The 22,654-nt window shown below is 39.2% G+C and overlaps 1 protein-coding gene across 2 annotated transcripts; it reads right to left on the bottom strand.

Moving 5' to 3' along the window:
* Positions 1-827: 827 nt before the first annotated feature.
* mphosph8 (M-phase phosphoprotein 8) lies at positions 828-22,131 on the bottom strand. 2 transcript variants are annotated; one of them, XM_080038369.1, is made up of 14 exons: positions 21,941-22,131; positions 20,807-20,968; positions 19,314-20,345; positions 18,938-19,043; positions 18,565-18,828; positions 17,907-18,029; positions 16,943-17,031; positions 7,032-7,172; positions 6,538-6,624; positions 5,749-5,903; positions 5,101-5,252; positions 4,568-4,692; positions 4,369-4,452; positions 828-3,259 (listed from the first exon to the last, which is right to left on the bottom strand). In XM_080038369.1, exons 1-14 carry the CDS (start codon positions 22,043-22,045, stop codon positions 3,218-3,220), a joined length of 2,667 nt encoding a protein of 888 aa, XP_079894495.1. In that variant the 5' UTR covers positions 22,046-22,131; the 3' UTR covers positions 828-3,217. The 2 variants fall into 2 exon arrangements, with proteins under 2 accessions (XP_079894495.1, XP_079894494.1); XM_080038368.1 differs by lacking the exons at positions 828-3,259; positions 4,369-4,452; positions 4,568-4,692; ... (2 more) ...; positions 6,538-6,624; positions 7,032-7,172 and adding exons at positions 7,475-11,167; positions 11,989-14,401.
* Between the last annotated feature and the right edge of the window lie 523 nt (positions 22,132-22,654).

Here is a 22,654-nt window from a genome sequence, read left to right on the forward strand (position 1 = left end):
ATAAACACCAGCCTTTTGCATGGGGGATAATAACTAAATACACAAGCTCTCTAAGCTACTCAAAAGGGTATTCCAGAGATTAGTGATGCACTGTCATAAAGTTTAAGGACTCATGAGAGAAACATTGGAGAAAAAAACTCATAATCAAAGAATCCAAAGTCTAACATTTTTTGGTACAAGCTCCAAGAGCAGTGCATCATAGACTACAGTTCCCATAATTCCACACAGTTGCATTTTTTGTCACAGCTTCCAAACTCCATGGAGAGTTTAAATCACTAGAAATTATTTTCAAATACAATATGGTTATGGTGGTTGAATGTAACTAAATACATTTTTTAAAAGTAGGCCTAGTTGTAGAAGTTTGTATGAAAGTCAGACTGTTTGATATCTGTTGATTATTACTAAGCATTCTTCTGTTATGATAGCCACTAAAAGATTGTTAGGAAAAAACAAAGCTGAAATAACATCATAAATATTTAATGCCATAATAAAGAACACACATTGCAATCGTCCACACAGATCAGTAAGGAGGATATTAAAATAAGGAATGGGACAATGTTTATAAGTAAAAGTACTGCCAAAGATTGGTCTCATTAAATATAAATGTTTGTTATACCAGCTTTCTTGTTTTTTCTTAACAATTTTTTGGATTGGTGAAGGGTTAGAACATAACATCCAAATCTGTTCAGTACAACACAACTAAATAAATTAGCTATTTTTATGTATACCAACCCCAACTTGATACAAAAAAAAAAAAAAAAAACCTTCCCATGTGACAAACAAATACAGTCAGAGAAACCATTGTGGAAATATATGTACACTTTTTATTTTGACAGAGAAACAGCCTCAGAGTTAGCAGTAACTGGATTTTGTACAAACCACATTGGGATCACGCTTTCTCACACGTATTGCTTACGTCCAACTGCAGGAACATTCAATAGTTGTCAACAACCAAAAAGTCAAAGGTGAATATGGCGTGACAGGAGTAATAGGAGATTGGCAAAGATGTCAGAGAAACTATGAGGGTTTAAACTATCAGCACAAAAAAAAAAAAAAGACACGTCTTTATGAAACAGCTCCATCATATTGCTCTTAACGGACCACATTTTTCTCAAATTCACGGCCTATATATTGTGTATTACTGTTGGCAATCTTTGAATGCAGGCTTGAAAGTTAAAGATGTAGTCGATAGATCTTTCCTTAGTCCATATCTTCCACGTAGCCACTGACTTCTAATCATTTCCATGGATTGTGAAAATCATATCGCACCCTTTGGAATTGTTTGTGTAATCAATAAAAGTACACACCAGGTTAAATAATGGAGTGTTTTGTTAACATTTCTGTTATATTAGTTTTAGTATAGTTTTTACATTTTTCTTCAAGCATAAAAATGTAGTTGGTCTAAAGCTATTTTAAGCCCAGATCCATTTGAAAAGTCTCAATCATAATGACGGTTTAAAAAGAAACAGGAGTCAGATTTACAGGTGGGCTGGTTATGTTTTCTAACAGTCCAAAAAATAGTACAATTAGGTAAATTCCTCCTGTACTTTTTAGATTAGACAAAAATATGAAAGCGTGGATATTAAGGCAGTGCGGAAAGGACAAATCAATGTAACGGTTCCGACAGCAACAGTGGTTCATTACACACATTTACCCAGCATTGCTCCAACCTTTACAGACCTGAGCTGAGTTCATTGGCGATATCACACAGCTTCAACTATGTAGGGCGTGTTCTCACAAAATTTTTCTGGTAATAGAGGGGCTCCTTTATCTTTAACTACACTTTTTAAAATCCAGATAATAAGATTGCCAGAGAGTTTTGAAGTTTCTGCGAAACATATTGTCTGAATTCTACAGAGATCAGTAGGTGACTAACTCGAAACTTTTCAAATTAAAAGCCCTAAATCTTCTGCCCAAGCAGGGCAGCCAACCTATTGTGAGACATTTGAGCCCTTAAAAAGTAATTTAACAGAGCTGTTTATTGTACACACTTAATAATTTAACACACTCCTAGTGGCAAAAAAAAAGAAAACAACCAAACATTATCTTCCATCAGATGACTTTTTATAGCTCTATATGCATATTTATATAGCATGTGAATATGTACAGACCAGAAAATATAAACAGAAACTCTTATGAATGCAAAAATTACCTTTTCTTCATTCATTAAAAAGCTCAACATATTTGTTTTTAAATCACCTCATTCTCGAGTATTAACTTGTGGAAAAGTATTGTAAGGATGCACATATGTTGCCAAAAGAGTTGGGTCTTGCTTACCTTTCTTTCTCTCTTTCCGAAGTGCTGGGACTGACAAGTGAAATAAGTGACCAAATGAAAAAAACACAAAAAAATGGCTGATTGGAGTTTGTGAAAGCAGAAGATTCTATTAATCTAGGTGAACAAGCAAACACAATTTAAATCTCACACTGGGTGTAGAAATACACAATTTTTCCCCACCTCATTTGCTTTCAATGCCAGGTTCAAAACAAACTTTAATAACATATCCTTCATTTATGAGAGAGATTTCACTGACTTTTCCTACATGAGGACGACAATACAAATCTTGATGGGGTACCGGTACACATGTTAATACACTGAAGTAAGTCTTTTATAATGTGATCAGTTATCAGAAAAAAACAACTTCAGTGGGGTAGCATTTGTCCAAGAAAAATGCTAAAAAGAAGAGAAAGGTGATTGAAATTCCTTGTGTTCTTCAAATGCACCCTAAATTTGTCAATCTACACACACGCACACACAGGCTACGCATAACACACGTTTCTATCATATCCTCGGAGAAAGGCACAATAAACTAGGAGGGATTCTGTCTCAGAAGTTAGTAAGAGAGGAGGGAGTTTCTGACTGCCATATTCTACAAAGAAGCTTGTGTAGTGACTGTATCACCAGCGAATGGACGGGTTACTAAAAGTTTTAAATCGACCTCATAAAATCAACTGATTTCTGCTGAATATGTAGGCCAATGCGAGGCTTAGGTCATATTTCATCAATGAGCTTCAGTCTTTTGAGAATTTGCTATGACGTCATAGGGAGCCGGCTTTTTATTTTTGATTTACGACGTCGAGGATCCAACAAACTCTTCTCTTCTTAGAAGACAACGAGCTTGGCCAAGCGTTTCAGCTGCTGTTGCTTGGTATGTGTGGTTGTGTGTTTATTGGTGTGTTTTACTTTGTGGCCAGGCTCGGTATGACCTTTGACATGATCACTGCAGCTGGACTCTGTACGCACAGATGAGGAGCTTGACCTGGGGAAAAAAAGACAGAAAGGAGTTAGCACACCGTACATTTGTTATGTTATTAACGATCGGCCCAAGACGTTAAAATTGTTTTGCATTTGTTGAAAATGTTGCTATGTAAACGGTTCCTTAGGGATCAGTGCAACAGAAATGAAGGAGTAGGAAAGTAGGCGGGATAAAATACTTTGGGTTGAGTAATTTTTGTCTTTTCATGGGATTTTTTGACACAAAAGAGTATTTCTAAACTGGTGTATTGCTACTTTTACTTAAACTTTTACTTAAGATTTTAAGGACATTTCTTTTCAGACTGGAAGAGCTAGTCATAGCTCAACTGTTTTTTTCTATTTTAGGACACGTTTTATCACCGGAAGAAGGCTGTGAAACTGTGGCTTTAAAAGCAACTTGCAAGGTATGTTCAGGGTTCCCTACCCTTAAAAGGCCAAATTCCCTCAAATTCAAGGACCCTACACCGCATAGTTTGAGACACAGACCAAGGTTAATTACTGTTACGACACTGAGAATTCACATAATGAGATCTAACACCTTTACATAAACTCACGGTCACCATCATTCAACTTCACTACCTCATAGCTGCACAATACTTTCTCAATACAGGTGGCACCGTGAAACAAGGACGCAAAGATGGCGGGGGACATTATAATATTTGGTTTTCAAGCTAGCTGTCAGGATTGTAACTGTTACAACATTCGTTGTTATGGTAGTTTCAGAGTGGAAAAAGTCAGTGAATCAGTTTACCCCCTTGATTTCTCTGGTCTGTCTCAGTTTACCCCACAGCTGGGGTAAACTGAGACACAAGACAACTTTTTTTAAAACAATCATATTTTCACTGCCCTTTGTCATGAAAAAATTCTGCTAATGCCCTTTTCTAGGAAACATCCTGAATGAATGGGAAATGTGTAAATTTGACTGATAAATCATTTTAGCTCCCATAGAGGGAAGCAAAGTGTCTCACATTACCCCGTTCTCCCCTATATATAATATCACCATAACCCGACAAGATTTTCTCTAAACCTGCTGTCTGACAGATTTATTCTTCCTTTGAATGGCTCAATATTCTCAAATCCAAAAACATGTGTGTGTTACTGTGTTTGAGTGACCTTGGCTGTTGGTGCCTCTGCTAACCGAATGAAGAGTCTGTTGATGCCTGGAACCGGGCTGAAGGAGTAGATGAAGTGACTATCCTGAACATTTGAAAGACAAAGATACATTAAATGAATTAAGTGCTGTGTGATGAGAAGGTCTGTCTGCATTTCTTCAATTTATAATAATAATAAATAAATAAAATAAAGAACCAACCAGAAAGATGGGCAGCTGGAACTTGTCGTTGAGCACCACGGCGTGAACGCTGCAGGGGCCGCACAGTCTGGCTGTGATTTCATTCAGGAAGTTGGCGTGGAAGATGAAGAGGAGGATTCCAGAGCCTGCAATGGAAGGGAGGGACAGAGGTTTTGTGTGAGAGGAAGACGAAGATAAAAAGTTTTGATAGTGTTACAAGTCTTCTACCAAGTTGACTACATGTCGACAAAAGGAGCGATGACAACAGACAAACAAACCACATCTCTGAAGTTCTGTTGAATAAAGAAGTAGAACTTTATATATCAACAATTTCTGATTATCAGAACAGAAAGGCCATTAAGACTTCTTGAGTTTTTTTCAACAGTGCTAGCCATTCTTTGCTCACGGTTTTGGTATTTTCTTTATTATCCTGTTTAACTGTATTTCTCTTAAAAAAATATTTGAAGTTGTATGGGATGATTTAGCTCGGTATTTAGATAAGCAATGAGCTGTTAACAGAGTTGATGACCTCGACATTGAGAGTCTGTGTTTACCCTCTGGCTGTGGTTGTGCCTTGAAGCCAAACTCCATGGAGAAGTCCGGTCCCTCACAAAGCCTGTGGCAGGCAAGAGGGAAGACAGGCTCCAGCAGCACCAGACGAGACTCAAAGTACGCTCGGATGGTGTCCTCCGCCACACTGGAAAGCCTGAGAGACGGAGAGATGGGCAGAGAAAAACAATTACTTTATGAGCACAACGCATGTGAATACAAAACCAACACCAAAAAGCAGGGAGTTGATTTGTAGCCTCTGGAAATCTGGTCTAAAATAGTAAAAATATATATACAATGTCAAAGTTGGGTGTCTCAAAAACCTTTCTCAAAAATGTGATTAAAAACAAATGTCCATAAATATGATAAAACCAAGTTAAAAAAGCAGCTTTTTTACTAGAACGTTTGACAGGACTGTGTGGGCGTGGTTGTATTAAACGAGCTCCATGGCAATATTAATTAATTTGGATTGATAAATATGCTCTATCTCTTCAGATGCTTGCTATCATGCAACCAACTCCCCAAAGTACATAGAAGCATTTTGTGGATTTGGGTTTACCGGGTCTTTAAGACTCCAACCCAATGTACCTGTTGTTTACTAGTGTCTACTAGAAATACAGTGTTGTACAATAGTTGCAGTGGTTAGCACTCACATGCTGATGTGGTCCTTGATGAGGTCGCAAACCATCAGGTTGTTGCTGAGCTTGGCGAAGTATATGGCGGTGTTCTTGTGTTTGGACAGAGTGTTGCAGTCAGCTCCATACTCCAGCAGGAGGCGCACTACGTCAGTGTTCCCTCTTTTGCATGCCTGGAATGAGGGACAGGAGAGACATTAGCTACCAAAACAGCCTGTGTCTCAATATGTACAGATCCTATGACTGAAAATCACTCTAAATAAGAAGCCTGAAGGAAGATTGAGACAATGCCGTGATCTAGGATAATTATGTTTGCCATCAGAATAAATGTTTGCCATGAGGCCATTTACGAGGTCTTGTACCATGGATAACATTTAAACAAAAAACCCATCGAAATCAACTGAGCAATTGAACAAACACATGCTTTTTTGTGGATTAACAAATGTAATGAATACGTTTTCCTTCCTCATATAACATTTGCAAAAACTGATTTTCTTACAAGTTGGAATCCTCCGTTGTTCACATCTACATTTACTTGCAGTCTATATTTCTATGCCACATTTGCACAATATCAGTGGAATAGTGTGACTATTGGCAGGAAAGCGCATTGAATTTCCCGCATACGGTATAATGAAACTGACAACTATGAAAAATAGCCTTCATATAATGTGATATCATTTTATGGTTTCATGGAACTGCAGTTGAAAGAACAGATGAAGGGGTTAACCCATGTCTTGTATAAATGGTCAAACTCGATTCATTGTTCTGTGTCAAAACAAAGGGTTTGTGTGTGAAATGTGGACATACCTTCATCAGTGCCGTCTCTCCACCCATTGTCTGGGCATTGACATAAGAACCAGCCTCCAGCAGGATAGCAACAGTCGTTAAGAAATTCTGATGGATGCAAATTAAATTAAAAGGGGCTTAGAAAATACACACAAGTGGTGACTGTATGGATTTGAGCCTGAAACTGGAATAAAATGTATGTGTCCTGCAATTTGCGCGTATTTGTTAAAACTGCATGAGAATATGAAATGATCAGCTTATTCTGGAAATTAAATTATGGTGCACCTGCAGTGTTTTTAACTTTAAACCTGCATCAATTGACACAAGCATCTGTAAAAAAAAAAAAAAAACACAAAAAAAAATACACAAAAAAAACCGAATAAACTATTTTAAGTGCAACTACAGTACTTCGGAAGGAGATATCCTAGCTATTTATCCTAAATAAAATACAATGTACTGTATGTCATAGTAAAATCAAAGCCCCTGGTCTCATCTTGGGGGAGGGGCTGCATTACCTTTTCAGCAGCGTGCATTAGGGCTGTGGTGCCGTTCTTCTGTCGCCCGTTCATCTTAACCCCTTTCTTTATCAGCAACCTGAGAATGTCATCCTGCCCCCCTGCTGCTGCCAGCATGCTCAGGGACATACCACTGACATCCTGTGGACGGGACAGAGAGATACAAAGCTACAATGTCACACACATTAAAATAAGCAACTCCTCTCTGACCTCCTTAAAAATGAACAAAAAACTAAATGGTTTGCTGAAGATATCAATGTCTTTTACATTTGAAATTTTTAAAAGCCTGCAGGATATTTTGATCAAGTGTGTGTGTGTGTGTGTGTGTGTGTGTTAGTATTGATTATCAAATAAGAAAGCAAAAACAATTCAAATGTAAGCGTGTTAAAACAAATCCACAACCTCTTCAACATAATTAAAAGTTTTAAGCCAAGAAGCATTTATTGTACAAGCAGAAGTTACATGTTTCTTACAATACTTGATATGAAGCATTGACTGAAGGCAACTTAACAGGATGAAGAGTAACACGCACTGTGTGCATTTACAACAGCAATGAGAGAAAGCTATCTAATATACAGGAAATTTTTTTGTTCTGCAACACCAAAGAGCAATGGTAGTGTCTGAACGAGCATTAATCACTTGTAGACCTTTGAACATACCGTACTCATTTTCCAAACAACTGTGACTGGGGCGCAATTCCAACAACTGATTATACTGCTACAAAGATATACCTCCTTTCTGAAAGGAAAATCTGTATGCCGTTAAGAATGAATGAGTTAACATGAGTTGGATCACCAGGGTCTGCAACCCTGCTCACAGTCAGGGTTTTACATGTCTGACACTACTGGCTTTGGTATTAAAGGTAGAACAACACACCTCCACCCTTCATAGGATAACACAAAAGCCTTTTACTGTTACAAATAACAGGAGTGCTATCTGGAGCTTTGACCATAACTTCTGCTCCTTTTAAACAAAACAAAAAATAAACATGAAAATGACTGCAAATGCTAATAGACATGTACAGGTGTCTACTGACGCATCCAAGCGATAGATGGTCCAGACTCTTTGTTGAATATACAGTGTAAAATAAACAGTGCAGTCTTCTGAAAATAAAATCTGACACCTCACAAACACAAATAACACCCTGTGACAAGCAGTCTGCTATTAGTAATAAATGCAGTTAAGACCTTTGTTAAAATGTTTTTCAGTTTAAAAGCTAAAACAAGGTTTATGTGCAACAGAAACAAACCAAATACATAAAATGAAGTGTGTAATGTTCTAGTTATTACCTAAATGCTTTTCAGTTAAAAGCGATATAAGGAAAAATCTCAATTTAGTTACCTTCTTATCCACAAGGAAGTTAAGTAACATTTTCATTTTGTGAAGCTAACTGAGTCTATTGTGATATTGGGCTGTATAAATAAAAACTGATTTGATCCACTGTAATGTCTGGTACACTGCCAAATCTATGTAGCCTGGAAATCCAGACCCTGATACAGGCGCAGCAAATTTAATTTGCAAGTGCCTAGTGGCAGGTCTGGGAATGCCAGGCTAAAATCTATGCCCATCCCTTTAGATTAAATATATACATTTCTTATCAATTCTTGTCATGTATTCAACTTTTGTAGTTACATTTAACTTCCAACCTACTATTTTACTGGCCAAGGTGGTTATTCATGAATAACAGCTCACAAAATGTATCATGATTGTACTTACTATGCTGTGTGTTAGATGCAAACAAAATGAATATAAAAACAATGTTATCAAGCAAATAATCAGCATTATAAGGCAATCTGATACTGGCAACTGGATATTTATGTCACAAACATCCAAACGAGACCAATGCGGTGTTCTATACCTCAAATTTGAGTACACCAACTACAATTAAGTAATAAAAGCGTCTACACAGTTGCTGTAGAGTTTGACAAATACAACCAAACATTTCAGAGGAGTTTTAACTTGCATGATCAAACAAAGAAAAAAAAAAAAATTTAGATGAGGTATACATATCAAGCTCTTAATTCTCATCAGCAAGGAAGGTATACCAATACTGCATCAGGCTATCAGGGGCCATCTACAATATAGGCTACTGGATAAAGCAGAAATATAGCACACTTGGGCGAGGCATTTGGGAATTACGTAAGGCAAAACAAAACACATCTATCATGTACGAGGGACAGGCTGCGAAGATTTGTTGGTAGGTTTTGCTTTTTTTTAAATCATCAAAATACATAAAAATGCTACTGAAAACCATTCACTATAGACAGAAAGTTAGGTGTGAGTAAGTTTTGAAATAAAGAAAGGTAAACATCCCTCTAGAAATGTAGTCACTGAGGCTACCTTTGCTCAGTCTACAGTGGGAAACAACCCGTTTATAGTGGCTGGATATTGTGTTTGAAATTGTGAAAGCGTGTTTGGTGCCACAGTGGGTAAGCCAATGACTAGTGGCAGGTTGCAAATCCTGAAAAAAAAGGAGGTTCACATTTACGACATGATCATCCATCTAAATTAGAACACTGAAGATAACCTGTGATAACCAGACAATTTGACAGTGTTACATACATATATGCAATTAAACCATACTAAACATTAATATCAGCTTTTGATCCAAAGCTACAGCAAAAAACGTCCTTAGTTTCACCCTTTTTAGTGTATGTTCATGCAACAGTACAACAATAGCTTTGTCGCAGTAGACTTGACTCTGAATACTCCAGGAACTCCTTAAAAAGTGTGACTGACTGAAGTTCATTGACAGGACATTTAACAACAATTTCTGCTGATTTCTCAAGTCCGATAGAATGAGGTCAAAGCCACAACTCTCACACACATCTAAAATGTCAATAATCACTTATTGTTTGATAGCAAGTCCGTTGCAAATATTTACAGGGACAGATACACAGGGCCTTCCGACTCAATGTTTTGATTATGAGTCTCTGGTTCCTGTTCACCACTTTGTTTTGCTGCAACTGGATGCCCTCTTCTTTTCAGTGACTGAATTGAATTATGTACAAAATATTTGACTTCCCTCCATGTTCTGCTGTTCAAGGAAGGTTCAGCAGCTAAACATGCATCACATTCCTTTTTGCCTGGCACTTTCACCAGTTTACAGAAGTCTCCAAACTGTCGCCTCACTGCTGCCTGTTCCACCTCACTCCACAACCTCTTGTGTCTCTTTTGAGGCTTGTCAGCTGAAGTGCCTTGTTTTCCTGCAGTGGACATTGGAGTACTTCCCTGCACCATTGTTCTGTCAGCAACACTCTGTCTATGGATTGTTGGGACAACCTGTGCAGTTGTAGGTGGGTTTGTGGGGTAAACTGGTGTACTTGAATGGTTCAGAGGTGTGAAAGAAGAAACAATAGGCCTACTTCTGTCATTTAGTGGTTCGAATGCACTTGCTGTATTCAGAGGCGTGAATGAGGGGATCATTGAAGTACATGGTGAATTAAGGGTGCTAAAATTAGGAATCATTTGTGAGCTTGAAGTGTTCTGTGGCATATACACAGAAGGAGGTTGCATACTTGTGGCAGTCTGTGTATAGGTGGGAGACATTGGCATATTTAGGTTCTCTGATGTGTATGCAGGAGGCATTAGTGCATTTGTAGTGTTGTGTGGAGTAAATGTAGGAACCACTTGTGTATCAGTAGCATTCAATGGTGTGAAAGAAGAAATCAGTGGTTGACTCGTATGGACCAAGTTTGTACTAGTCGAACACAAGGACGCATAACTGGTTATCTCTTGGGAGAATGTTGTTGAGGATTCTCTCAAGTTGGTTGGTGATGCTATTGTCATACAACTTTCTCTCAGGTCATCTGTATTCACTGTTGTCAAACCACAGATAACAGTTGCATTTTCCAAATCTTCCTTTTTTATTTCGACTTCAGTTTTTGGACTCATAATCCCATCAGACCTTGGCTGGTTATTTCTCCTCCGCATTGTCTGTATTGTGTTGTGCACATAGTTTTTGACATCTGTCCAAGATCTTCCACTAAGATCTGGTTCGGCAGCTATGCAAGCATTACACTCCTTTTTGCCTGGAACCTTCAGCATTGTGATAAAATCACTCAAGTAACGTTTCACTGCAGTCTGCTCCCTTTCACTCCAGGGTTTTCTCTTCAAAGCAGGCTTCTCAGCAGTTCCTAAAGGAAATGAGTAGATAATCATGATTATTTAAGAGAAAAAAATCTTCACCCAATCAACAATGAAGTGATTTAACTTTGATCTGCTACTGTGATACAGTTGAAAATTAAGGAACAACTAAAGGCCAGGACACACCGGCCCGATAATCGCCGTCGGAGAGTCTGGAAGGGGCGGGGACACGAATCTGTTTGGTGTGTGCCGTGACGTCGGTCGTCGTCTGGCTTCTTTCAGTTGGAACAATTTGATTGGTGGAGGGCTAGCGAATCAGTGAAGCCCGAAAGTGAGGCGGTAGCACAAACAGCTAACAACAGTTAGCCATTGTTTTAATGTGTTTGTTTGTTTCGTTCATCAAGTACTCACATGCATCAACCCTTGTTGACTGCTCGACATCATGCTCAACACTCTCTGCTAAAAATGGTGCTCTTTATGGTCCATAAATATAAATACGTATTTCTATCTATGTTTATGGTCTAGAGAGCTGTCACATCATTTCCGGCTTCTGTATTTTTTTGGGCCACAATACAGATTAGCGCCGCATGCTGTTATGGAGACATTACGTCCCGCGCAAGCGCAGAGCGTACGGAAAGTCAGTAGTCGGCTCGGTGTGTTCTTGGCACTTTTTTGGCCGCGACGGGCAGACTGGAGCTGCCTGAAACGGCAGACTTCATTTTCGGGTAGTCGGACAAGTGTGTCCTGGCCTTAAGTGAACTTGGGAGTTGGGATTGTTTTGTAAAATTTGAACTATACTTTGAGGTCTTTGCTGTCTAACCTTTACAATCAAAGAACACATTGATGCAAAAAGGATACAAAGGGTACTCACCATCGTTTTCAGTGCTTGGTGGAGTGGATGGCACTGTTCGATTTATTTTAAGAAGCTGCTTGCTTACTTCCTCGAGCTCTGATGCATTTTTTGAGAGCATGCAACACTCCTGGCTGCTCCTTCCCACCAACATGGCCACTTGATCCAATTCTTGTTCACTGAGGCTCATAAGCTGCCAGCAGCTTGCAATTTGCTCTCTTAGTGATGAGTCCAGAAGTGCCTCTGGGTTTTTAACTCCACATTCCACTGCAGCCCTTCGTAAACAATCCAATCCTCTGATGAAGGATGGACCTTCAGTCCGTGCAAACAGGTATGGGTTAGCTTTTGAAACACCTGCTTGTTCTCGATTTTGAACGAGTAGGTCGATAGACAAAACCATCCTGTCCGTAAGCAGAACCAGCATGTTCCTTCCATATTGACCTTCTAGTTCCAATCTGGTGAAACTGGCACCAATGTCAAGCTCCAATTTTGTGCATCTTCTTAACTGATCTGGAGCAGGCATAAATGATGCCCTACTCTTTCGGTTGGTGTACGTTTCCAAGAGCAATCTACCAATATTTCCTATCCTTCCTCGGTTAAACAGACACACATCTGCTAGAGTTGCCTCACCAAGCTTTTTCCATGTTGACAAACTTGGACTTTCCTTCAGCTCCTTCCTGGCTTCATTTTCTTCCTCTGTGATAAACCTGTGGAGTTTGATCAAATCTTCTGTCACAGTTGATTTGTCTACTTCCACTTTCTTGACTTCTTGCTTCAGAGATAACGCAAGGGCTTTGCGAGAAAAGCACTGACTCCATTTTGTATCCATCAGTTGTATGAACTTTTTCACTTCAGTTTCAGTTTCCCTGTCCTCCGTCATGCGACTTTCCCCAAAAGCTATTTCAGCAGCTCGTTTCAAAGAGTAACCGACCTTTGAGACAAGGGAAACGGTTTTAAACTTAGTTGAACTGGGATCGAATCCACTAACCTTTTTGGCTCCTTCAACAGCCAATGCAAATTTGGAAGGTAGACATATTTCATGCAAGTACTTCACACTGTTGTCGACCTCATTAACAGCTAGAACAAATCTACCGAGTTCCCTCATCTTTTGTGCAATATAAGCAAACTGAGACTTGTCATGGTCATACTTGGCAGACAACGCAGTGCCGTATTTACAAATAAGTGGGTCATTTCTGATATGCTTTGAGATGTCATCTTGGTGCATGATGTTCATAATTTCCTCACACCCTCCTGTTAACAACTCTGACATTGGAGGCAGTTGGGAGGCAGCACTGTGGACTTTGCTTTTTGGGGTCTTTAGATAGAAATGCTGTTCGCCCTTTCTGGCCTTACATGACCTCTCATGTCTCCATAATTCAGTTTTGCGAAAAAAAGCAAAGCAGTGCTGGCAAGGCAGGAAGTCACGGACAGATGCGCTGGGATTATTGACCTGCGTCTTCGTCACAATTTCCCCCTGGCCACTTTTAAGAACTTGGCAGTTATGTTCATAATCACCTTTATATCGAATTTGGTCAAGCATAGACTGTCTGACTTTCGAACCTTTGGGAAAGTGTATGGCATGGGCAACATCTGTTTCCTCAGCATGTCTCCTTTCCAAGTGTTTTACAAGATGGGTAAACGCAAGTTTGCAATATAAACAGAAGTGTTTGTTGGATGGCTCTTTTATCTCATCATCTGATGTGCTAGGTATTGTTTCAAGGACTTTCTTACAGGTCCTTAAACTGGATCGTGTTGGTAGATTGTTTTCCATAGTTTTCCTGCGGCCCCGTGATTGCACTTTGGCAATCTCCTTTGTGCCTGCCTCAAGCAGAACTTTATCCGGACTGTCCGAGTGACCTGCCACCACATCGTCCGAGTGACCTGCCACCACATCGTCCGAGTGACCTGCTACCACATCCTCTTTCTCATCATTTGAGTCCTTGAGCAAACTTTGATCGTGATTCATGCACTTTTGTTCCGTTTCATCATCGACCCTTGTCAGGGTGCCTTCTGCATTACTGTTTGGATTTGAATGATCAAAGTTGAAACTTATTTTACTTGATAAATCACCTTCTTCTGACATTTTATCTTCCTGTGCCTGCTTTTGGTCTTCCTTTCCTTGACTTTCCTGCTTGGTAGCTGAATCACAACCAGTGTTTATGGGTTCAGTTATATCATTCCCACCTTCCTGAATATTTTCATGATCCTTTGCTGTCACTTGCTCAGAGTTTGTACTGGTATCGTAGCTTGGCATTTTTTCGCCATCTTTTGGATCAACCAAATCTTGTAGGATATTGTCTTTTAATCTTGGAGTACCCTCTTCATTTTCTCCACTGTCAAGGTAAGAAGTCAACCTAACAGCATTCCTCGAACTTCTCTCTTCAATCAAGCTCCCCTCTGCTTCAAATGACCTCGTCTCACCAATAGTACAACCCTGCAAAAGAACAAGTATATGTAAGTCTCATTGCCAAATAAGACCTTATGAATTATTTGATTGAATTTACTCAAAACAGAGACCTATTAGGGAAATTAATATAGGGGAGAGGGGCGATGCTACATTCCGGTTTGAATTTTGGTTGTTAGGTGGTGGTGATGATAAGTCCAGTAAAAGTTGTTGGGTATTTTTAAAATCCTATGCACATTTTTCAATTTCTATTTAATGCATCAGCACCTTGGCAATGCCCCACCAAGATCCAGGCTCATTCAAACAGAAGGCGATGTGATGGCCCAGATAACTTTTTTAGCCCAAAGTCAGTGTCAAAATCAGTTTGGCACCTCTCAAATCTCCAGTACAAAAACCACATGTGACCCATTCGAGAACAGTTAATGGCTTTATTGGATCAAGCAGCGTTTTGACATAGTAAATGTCTAACCAAGAATATGTAGTCATGGGTTGTTGGATGAAATGCTACATTGAGAGAACAGCACATGCAAAGACACCAAACCTAGATGATTCATGTCTTGCAATCAAAATAAATAAATGGTTACTTTCGAGGTGATTTACAAAATGTTATGGGTTAGCTTAACAGCGTTTTCACAGTAAAATCTGCTACCAAAACAAAAAACCTAACAGGAACAGGCCAGGTACAGATGCAAAACATGGAAAACTATCTGACATAAGGATTTTCTATTAAGATGTCATCTATGATTATAAAATGTTTAATTGCAAAACAATTAATAAATAAAAAGGTCCTGAATGCATGATATTTACTGCCGCATGTCGTCTGCACATGTTGTGGATGTGGATGTCATGGATGAGGATACATGTTCTAAAACCATATACAGTATGTACCTGCTTCTTAGGGTTCATCTTGATGTATTACTTCATGTTTTCAGTGTCTTCTTCCCGTCTTGTTCACTGCGAAAAAAAGATGACACCAAAGTCTCTAATGTGCACACATTATAAATATTTTATGGAGAATGAATATTATTACATACAAGTTAACAATAATCAAATACTAATTAATCAAAGGAAACATTAAAACAATTTATGGTTGATACAATAAACTACCTTAAGGTGAGATGCCAATAGCGATTAATTATTAGAGCAAAGAGCATTTTTTTTTTAACATATTCTGCCCACATAAGATCAATACATTTCCCTTTAATCGTAGGTATGATTTAACTTTAAAACCTACCAATTATCAAACAGTTGGTCCCTTAAAATAAAATACAACTGAATAAACGTTTTGATCAAACTTTATTAGTAAAATATAAAAAAATATCTACACTATTACAACATAGCTTTAAAATAAATATTTTACATTCCACAAAAAGAATAAGCCATTGAGGACACACTCTTACCTGAGTTTGTTGTAGAAGAAAAGGTGCTTTGGAGTTGAGGAAATGTCTTGAGGCGTTGAATTATTAGTAGACATGAAACAGTAATGTCTGAGGATGTACAGATCTTGAAGAGAGTTCCTTGGTGCACAGTTTTGAAAAAACTTAATATCTTTCATCTATGAGCGCTATATGGCTTAATTACTAAGATCCTTTTAATGTCAAGGATGGGAGTCATCTCTGCTGCATGTAGCCATCGGTAGCTATTGCCCTAATGTTTACGATTATGTATTTTCCATTGCTACTTTAACTTGTGTAACATGAAAATGTATCAGATATTGCAAAAAGGTTCCATAAGTCGCAAATAGGATCATGTCACAAAATTATTGTATCTGAGATAGAGCGTTTTTCTATAAACACCTATATGTCATCATTTGCACATTCCCTTAAAACATGGATTACAAACAATTAAACCTGCCATCATACTAAGTCATTGCATGCTGGCCCTGTGTGTTCTCATTTGCTTGGCTCTTTTCCTGTAATGTGACTTTAGGTTGCATGTTTGAACTGGATGTGTCGATTGTCTGCGGAACATTGCTATTTAATCGCCATTATATTCCAAGCTTTTTATACTGTTAATCCATTCATGTTTTGCATTTTTTATGTTTTCTTGTCTAATTTGACATCAGGCCAAAGGACAACGGTTGAAAATGAGTCTTTTGGCCAACACTGGCATATTTACAGTGATGTTTATCAATGAGCATTGTCCCCGAGAATTAAGTGATAAGCTTAACTAAATGCAAATATTTCCAACTATGTTGCTCCTTATTCCACAAAATTAAAGTGTACATTTACAAATGTCAGTTCATGCATTTGTAATGCAGTGGACCTAAATGAGTATACGGTATTCAACCATATTAGTGTCATTTCTGACCCCCACATCAATGTGTTATACTGCTCATCCACATAAATATAAGACTGCAAACCAACTCCAACACATATGGGACAACCAAGGTGCGAGCATTAAACTTGCAAAATGTGCTTTTGTCTTAAAATTAAGGGCTCTAAAAAATATTAACATTTATTATGTAAAACCCAAAATAAAATAAGGCACAACCCAGTTCACAAGAAACACATGGGTTGAATGAATGGTTTTAGAAATGTACCAAAACACTTCATAGTGGATAGAACATACCTCTTGGTCCAGATTGTAGTCCTCTTTGGAATTGAGTGCCAATTTTACAGCCATGTAATCTCCACTTTTCACCGCATCCCGCAACTCGCCTGATGGGAAGAGAGTAGAGCCAAATTAGGTTTAAAGAAAGATCTCACAATCAAATTTACTTTATAAAATATTGAAAAATTACCCCTCTTTACACAAACGATACAAACTTCCTTCCTTTGATACAAAATATTTAAAAAACTAAATACAAAACTAAACATTTTATTTAGAATGGACTGATCTGGTCTAAGGTTTCCAAGTAAAAAACCACCCAATAGATGACATTAGAACTTCTCATTATATTAACCACTCGCAAAATATATGTGAACTGAATGGCAGTGAGCTGACAGCAAGAGGGCCCTCCCAGTGGGACAACAATTCTTGATGGTAATTTGTCTATGCGTCTACATAAACAATCTGGGGTGTTAGCCTGTGTGGTGAAAGACAGGAACATTATGGATCTCTTTTGTTGTACCATTATAAATATATGTTTACACATTTTTATCCTGCATCCATTTGTTAATTGTTTAGTTGACTCAAATGTAGGTTAAACTAAAATCATTTCAGTTTCCATTTTAAAATATTTTCTTTATGCCATATTTTTGATGATTGTTGTTGCAGTATGATGCGAATATATACATTTTTCAAACCAAATACTAATTTATAATCCTGCCTATCATATAAAACCCGCATTGGATGGTTAGCTCATGCCGTCATGTTGCTAGTGAAGTAATATCATGGGTCAGTCCTATGTGTTTGGGTATGAGTATGTAACTAAACATTTGTATAAATTCAGAAAACAGCAGGGTTGTACTTTAATTTATCCATTCATCCGTGGTTTCCTCCAACACCTAGATTGCTTCTAGATAGCAGTGGTAGTCAGTCGGAGTTAAAAAGAGAAAGACAGCTGCTGTAAGGCGTAAATGGAAATACTTACTGGGTGATAACGGTGGACCTGACAGGATCTCATCCTCCCCGTTTAGATGTTTCTGGAAGTCGTCAAGAGTCATCCAGTCCAAGTTGAGGTCCATTCCTAGACTCAAAGTGGCCTGGCCCTTGTCTGTATAACACACAATGCAAATGGATACCTTATTAGTCGTCAGGCTGAAACCTTGCATACCAAATTTCAAATAACCTCTTAATTGCATGCAGGAATACAAAATATGACTGCTAGTAAAAATATCCATCTTGAAAAATTTGACAAGAGGACAGCTTTCCCTTTGCACTATGTAACTACAATTAATCTAGAAATTATTTAATAAATTGCCATTCACATGTGTACTAAAAACACACACACAAACATATTTATTAATTGATTCATGTGTGGAGGACCATGGCAACGTGTGAGCATAGCCCCAAAATCTTTTTAAATCAGGCCGCTACGTATCGATATCCTGCTCAAAGCAGTATAGAGGACAGCTCATCACATATTGCATTTTGCCTTGCCCGAATGTATTTCAGCTAATCTCAATGCATTTAATCGTTCACGTGTCTTGAAAACGATGACATTCTCACATTGCAGACTCTTATTGGCCAATCAAGTAGCCTGTCATAAACTTCTACTGGCCATTTGTTATGTCAAACCCTGAACATACCAGATTTGTCAGCAGCCTCTGTTGGGTCCTGGTTATCCTGGCTGTCGTCACAGGCCATGAAGAGTCTGGGTTCACTGTCGTCTCTCCTCTTCCTCCGCTCGTCTGTGGAGGTTCTCCTCTCCCAGCTGGGACCCCGAGGCTCCTCTGGTCTCTCCCTCCGGTCCCGGGCCTCCTCTCCGGGCCGGGCCTTCGCTGATGAATCCTCTCCTTCCCCCCTTTCCTCACTGTCCAGACTGAAGCCGTAACTCTGGCTCGGTCTCGCTGCTAAAGAGGGGAGCAGATAAGTCATTAATAATATCAAAGAATATTGATTATTAAATGTTGTTTATTTATTTATTTTTAAAACACTGGTCTGTCTGTGTTTTGTGCGTACCATCCGATTGCTTGGTCTGCTTTGTCTTCTCCGACTTCTCAGGATCTGATTTCTGAGCTGGAGACTCTCTGTTTGTCTTGGGGATCTTCTCAATCTTACCAATTAGCTAATGTTTGGAGAAAAAAAATACAATGTTAATAACACATTATAGTTTTGTGGGCAAACCACTTCACACAGGCTAATGTGTATCATAATATTTAATACAATTTCAAAACAATATGGATCAAATTTTGTGAACTTCAATTAGACAAACCAGAGACACATTTTACTTTTGGCAAGCTAAGTCAACATGTATGCCATTTACAACTTTAACGTTTTATGTCACATGATGTAAAACAGAAAAAAACTGTAAATATAGATACAAATAGAACTGTACCTTTGTTGGTTTGCTAATGGTCCTTTCTGGGGTGGGCTGATGCACCGGCTGCCTGCGGGGGGCGCGGTCTTTCGCCTCGCAGTTTAACAGGAACTTCTCAAACAGGTTAGTGGAACCCGGGGCGTCTTTTTGCCCCAACACTTCCTCCTTAGCCACATTCTCCTCCTCCTTCCCCTTGGTGCTGCTAGCGGCCGTGACAGACGACGAGGAAGACGAAGAGGACACAGATGAAGACGGGACTTTTGGTGCAACTGGTGGCGTGCTCTCCTGAGTTTTACTCTTTGCTTTCCTATGTAAGGTGGAGCTATCACTTGAGTCCGAGTGTCGAGCAGCGTCGTCCTTGCTTTTAGAGGTGAGGCTCTTTAGTTTTTGAAAGCTGCTTTCTTTCAGGGCGACTTCTGGCTTTTTGCTCTTTTTGTCAACGATAAGGTCCTTAATCCCCTGGAGCTTTACCTCCCATTTGCCCTTCTTTTGAATGGCCTTGTCGTCCAAAAGTGCCTTTTCCGCAGATTTGACCACATTATCTGTTGATGCAGTATCGTCCATCTGAGACTCTGACGGACTGTCGCTCATGTTGTCTTCCAGAGGAGCAGCCGCCTCATCTTCGGAGGTCTCAATCTTTCGTTCCTTCTTCCCTTTCTTTTTCTTCCCCTCTTCCGCCCATTCTTTCTTATGCTTCCCGCCATCTTTGCCCTTTTCCTTCTTGTGTTTTTTGATGGGAACAGGCTCATTGTCCTCCTCTTCAGAGTCAACCACACGCTTTTTGGAATCGGCCTTTTTCTCCTTGGCTGGAGAGGGAGATGGGAAAGGCGGAGGTCTCTCCTCTTCTTCGTCTGTTTCCGGTGCCGGTAGAGGCTTGAACTCCTCCTTCCGTTTGTCTTTCTTCTTCTTCTTTTTCTCCTTTGAAGGAGGTTCCTCCTCCTCTTCCCGGACCTTTAACTTTTTCTTCTTCTTGATAGGCGCCTCGTTGGGACGGTCTTTGTCGCTGTCGCTCGTTGATTCGGCATCAAACAGATCACTCTTTGTAGGAAGCTTCTGACAGGAAGGGAAACAACACTTTACCACAACATCTACAAACTTTCATTCTCAAAGCATTTACAGTAGTAGCCAAGAAAACTATTTTACTCAACTGGAAACTTAACTCACTAATTGGCTCTATCTATTATCTGACCATGCAAACCTACAACAGCTCACATCATCAATAAGAGATAACATGACTAAGGATGTGAACGACCCATTATATTGCATGTAGACATGTTGGAGGCATGAATCAACAAATGGACTGACTTACTTAATGTGCCTTTAAAAAAATGTTGCAGTTGTAATGCTGAAAAGAAAGTGCCAACTGCGCTTTCCTTCAAGCAACACATTTTTCGCTGTAATGTTCAGACTTCAGAATTTGCATCAAAGTCTTAATGATAATACAAATGAGATGCTTTATCTAAACTGCCGTCCATGCGTCAGTGGTGATCATAACTGTGACTTAGACGTACCACACTCTTTTTGGCCTCTGCCTCTTTCTTGGCCTTTGCTTCGAGTTTGGCCTTCTTATAAGCCAACAAGACCTCTCGACAGTCTTCCAAATGGGCCTCTGGTTCCCAAGTGTCATCATCGGAGCAGTAATTCTTCCAACGGACTCTGTAAAGGATTTCGCCCTGAAAACAGAGAAAAAAAATAATGAAATCCAGCTGAGCACAATCATGGCTTTAAAACAATGTTTCTCAAACATCTATTCGCCTATGTTAACTTCACATGATTCACTCACATGACGGGCAAGTTAATATTTAAATGTGGAACACACACCGACTCTGTAAACAGTACTGCCAAAAGATAAACACACCATTCAAAATAATTCACTGTGTACGTCAACTTACAATCAACCATGGAGGTGTACATTTGACCTCAAATGTTGAAAAGTATGTTTATTTGGTTTGTCATTTTAAAATCCTACCATATATCTATACTATTGCTAGATTGATTTAAGACATGTTATCACCATTTAATAAGGCCTTATTTTTTTCTAAATGAACAAATTTAATGCATTTTAAGACTTCTTATGCCTGTAGGAACCATGTAATTTTCATTAAGTGTGGCATTAATGCACAGAAAAGGTAAGAAAACACAAATTTACGTAACGTTAACAGGCGTTTCTGAATTCGAGTGGGAATTGCGCTAACCACCAATCTCATTTTCCGATCAGTTTTGTTTATTTCTACACATATATTTGTGCTCCCCCAGGATTTGATTATAAAGTGGCTATAATGCCAATGTGCTAGAGCTCCCATGTTGAAAAATATCTGCAAGCTTGCAAAGGGTCCGTCCTTGGCCCCAGCATGGGAGAGGCGAGCGGACATCATGGGAGAAGTTGTACCAAAAAAAACAACAACAGAAAGAAACACGATACTTTGTACGAGCCCCGAACATAAAGAGTAATTTCATATGACTTCAGTGACAGAATAAGAGTTCAATGCATCAAAATGCACTTGAAAATACATAGTAGATAAAAGGAGAGTGGCAGGGCATCGTTCTAGGAGGGCTATGCGTCGTGAGAGTAGAGTGAAAGCAGTGTCAGCCATGTTTGCCAACCTAGCCAGGCGGCTACGTTAGCAGTTAGCTTCTAGGTTTACCTCTTCCATTCGCATGTCTATGATCCTCTCCACTTCGTAAACAGCTTCGACATCGTCCTCCTGTTCGCTGTCCGCCGGCTCTACCTTGTCGGTTTCAGTCGCCATTGCTACGAGTTTGGTTACAAAAACGTAGCTTTTTCTCAATTTAGCAGCCGTGAAGGCCGCGCTAGCTGTGCGTTCACGGAGATGGGACGCCGACGATCGCGCACCTGGCTGCAAGAGCTCTGCAGACAGTTACCGCCCGCTCTCACAGCGCTGCGTTCAAATGCCGCTCATAATCTCGGAATTTACAGGGTTACTCCAAGTCGACTCGCAAATGGACTTTTTGGATGCCACTCAGAATTTCACAAAACCAAAAACGAAATCAGTTACTTTGGGATTAGGTTATTGTTTTGGTCTAGTAAAAAGGTAATGTGATCTAACCTTTGTTTGTGGTTAAGCTTGCAGCATTGATCATTTAGACTTTAGAGTATACGGCATAAGCGGTACAATCATTTACAGAAAAATAAAACATTGATAGATTGTTTTTTAGTTTTTATATCTTGGGCAGAATTATAACGTGTTCCCTGATGTGGATTCAAGCTGTAAAAAAAATCTGTGTGGAATCTTTCACTACTCTCTCAGACTGCGAAGCCCAAAATTCCGAGGTTTCCTAAATGCAGCATGGAGATAAAGCGACCCTCTGAATATACAGGAAGTGAATGAGCAATGAAA

The sequence above is a fragment of the Ammodytes marinus genome, assembly GCF_949987685.1.
Source record: "Ammodytes marinus genome assembly, chromosome: 12".
NCBI classification, from domain to species: domain Eukaryota; kingdom Metazoa; phylum Chordata; class Actinopteri; order Uranoscopiformes; family Ammodytidae; genus Ammodytes; species Ammodytes marinus.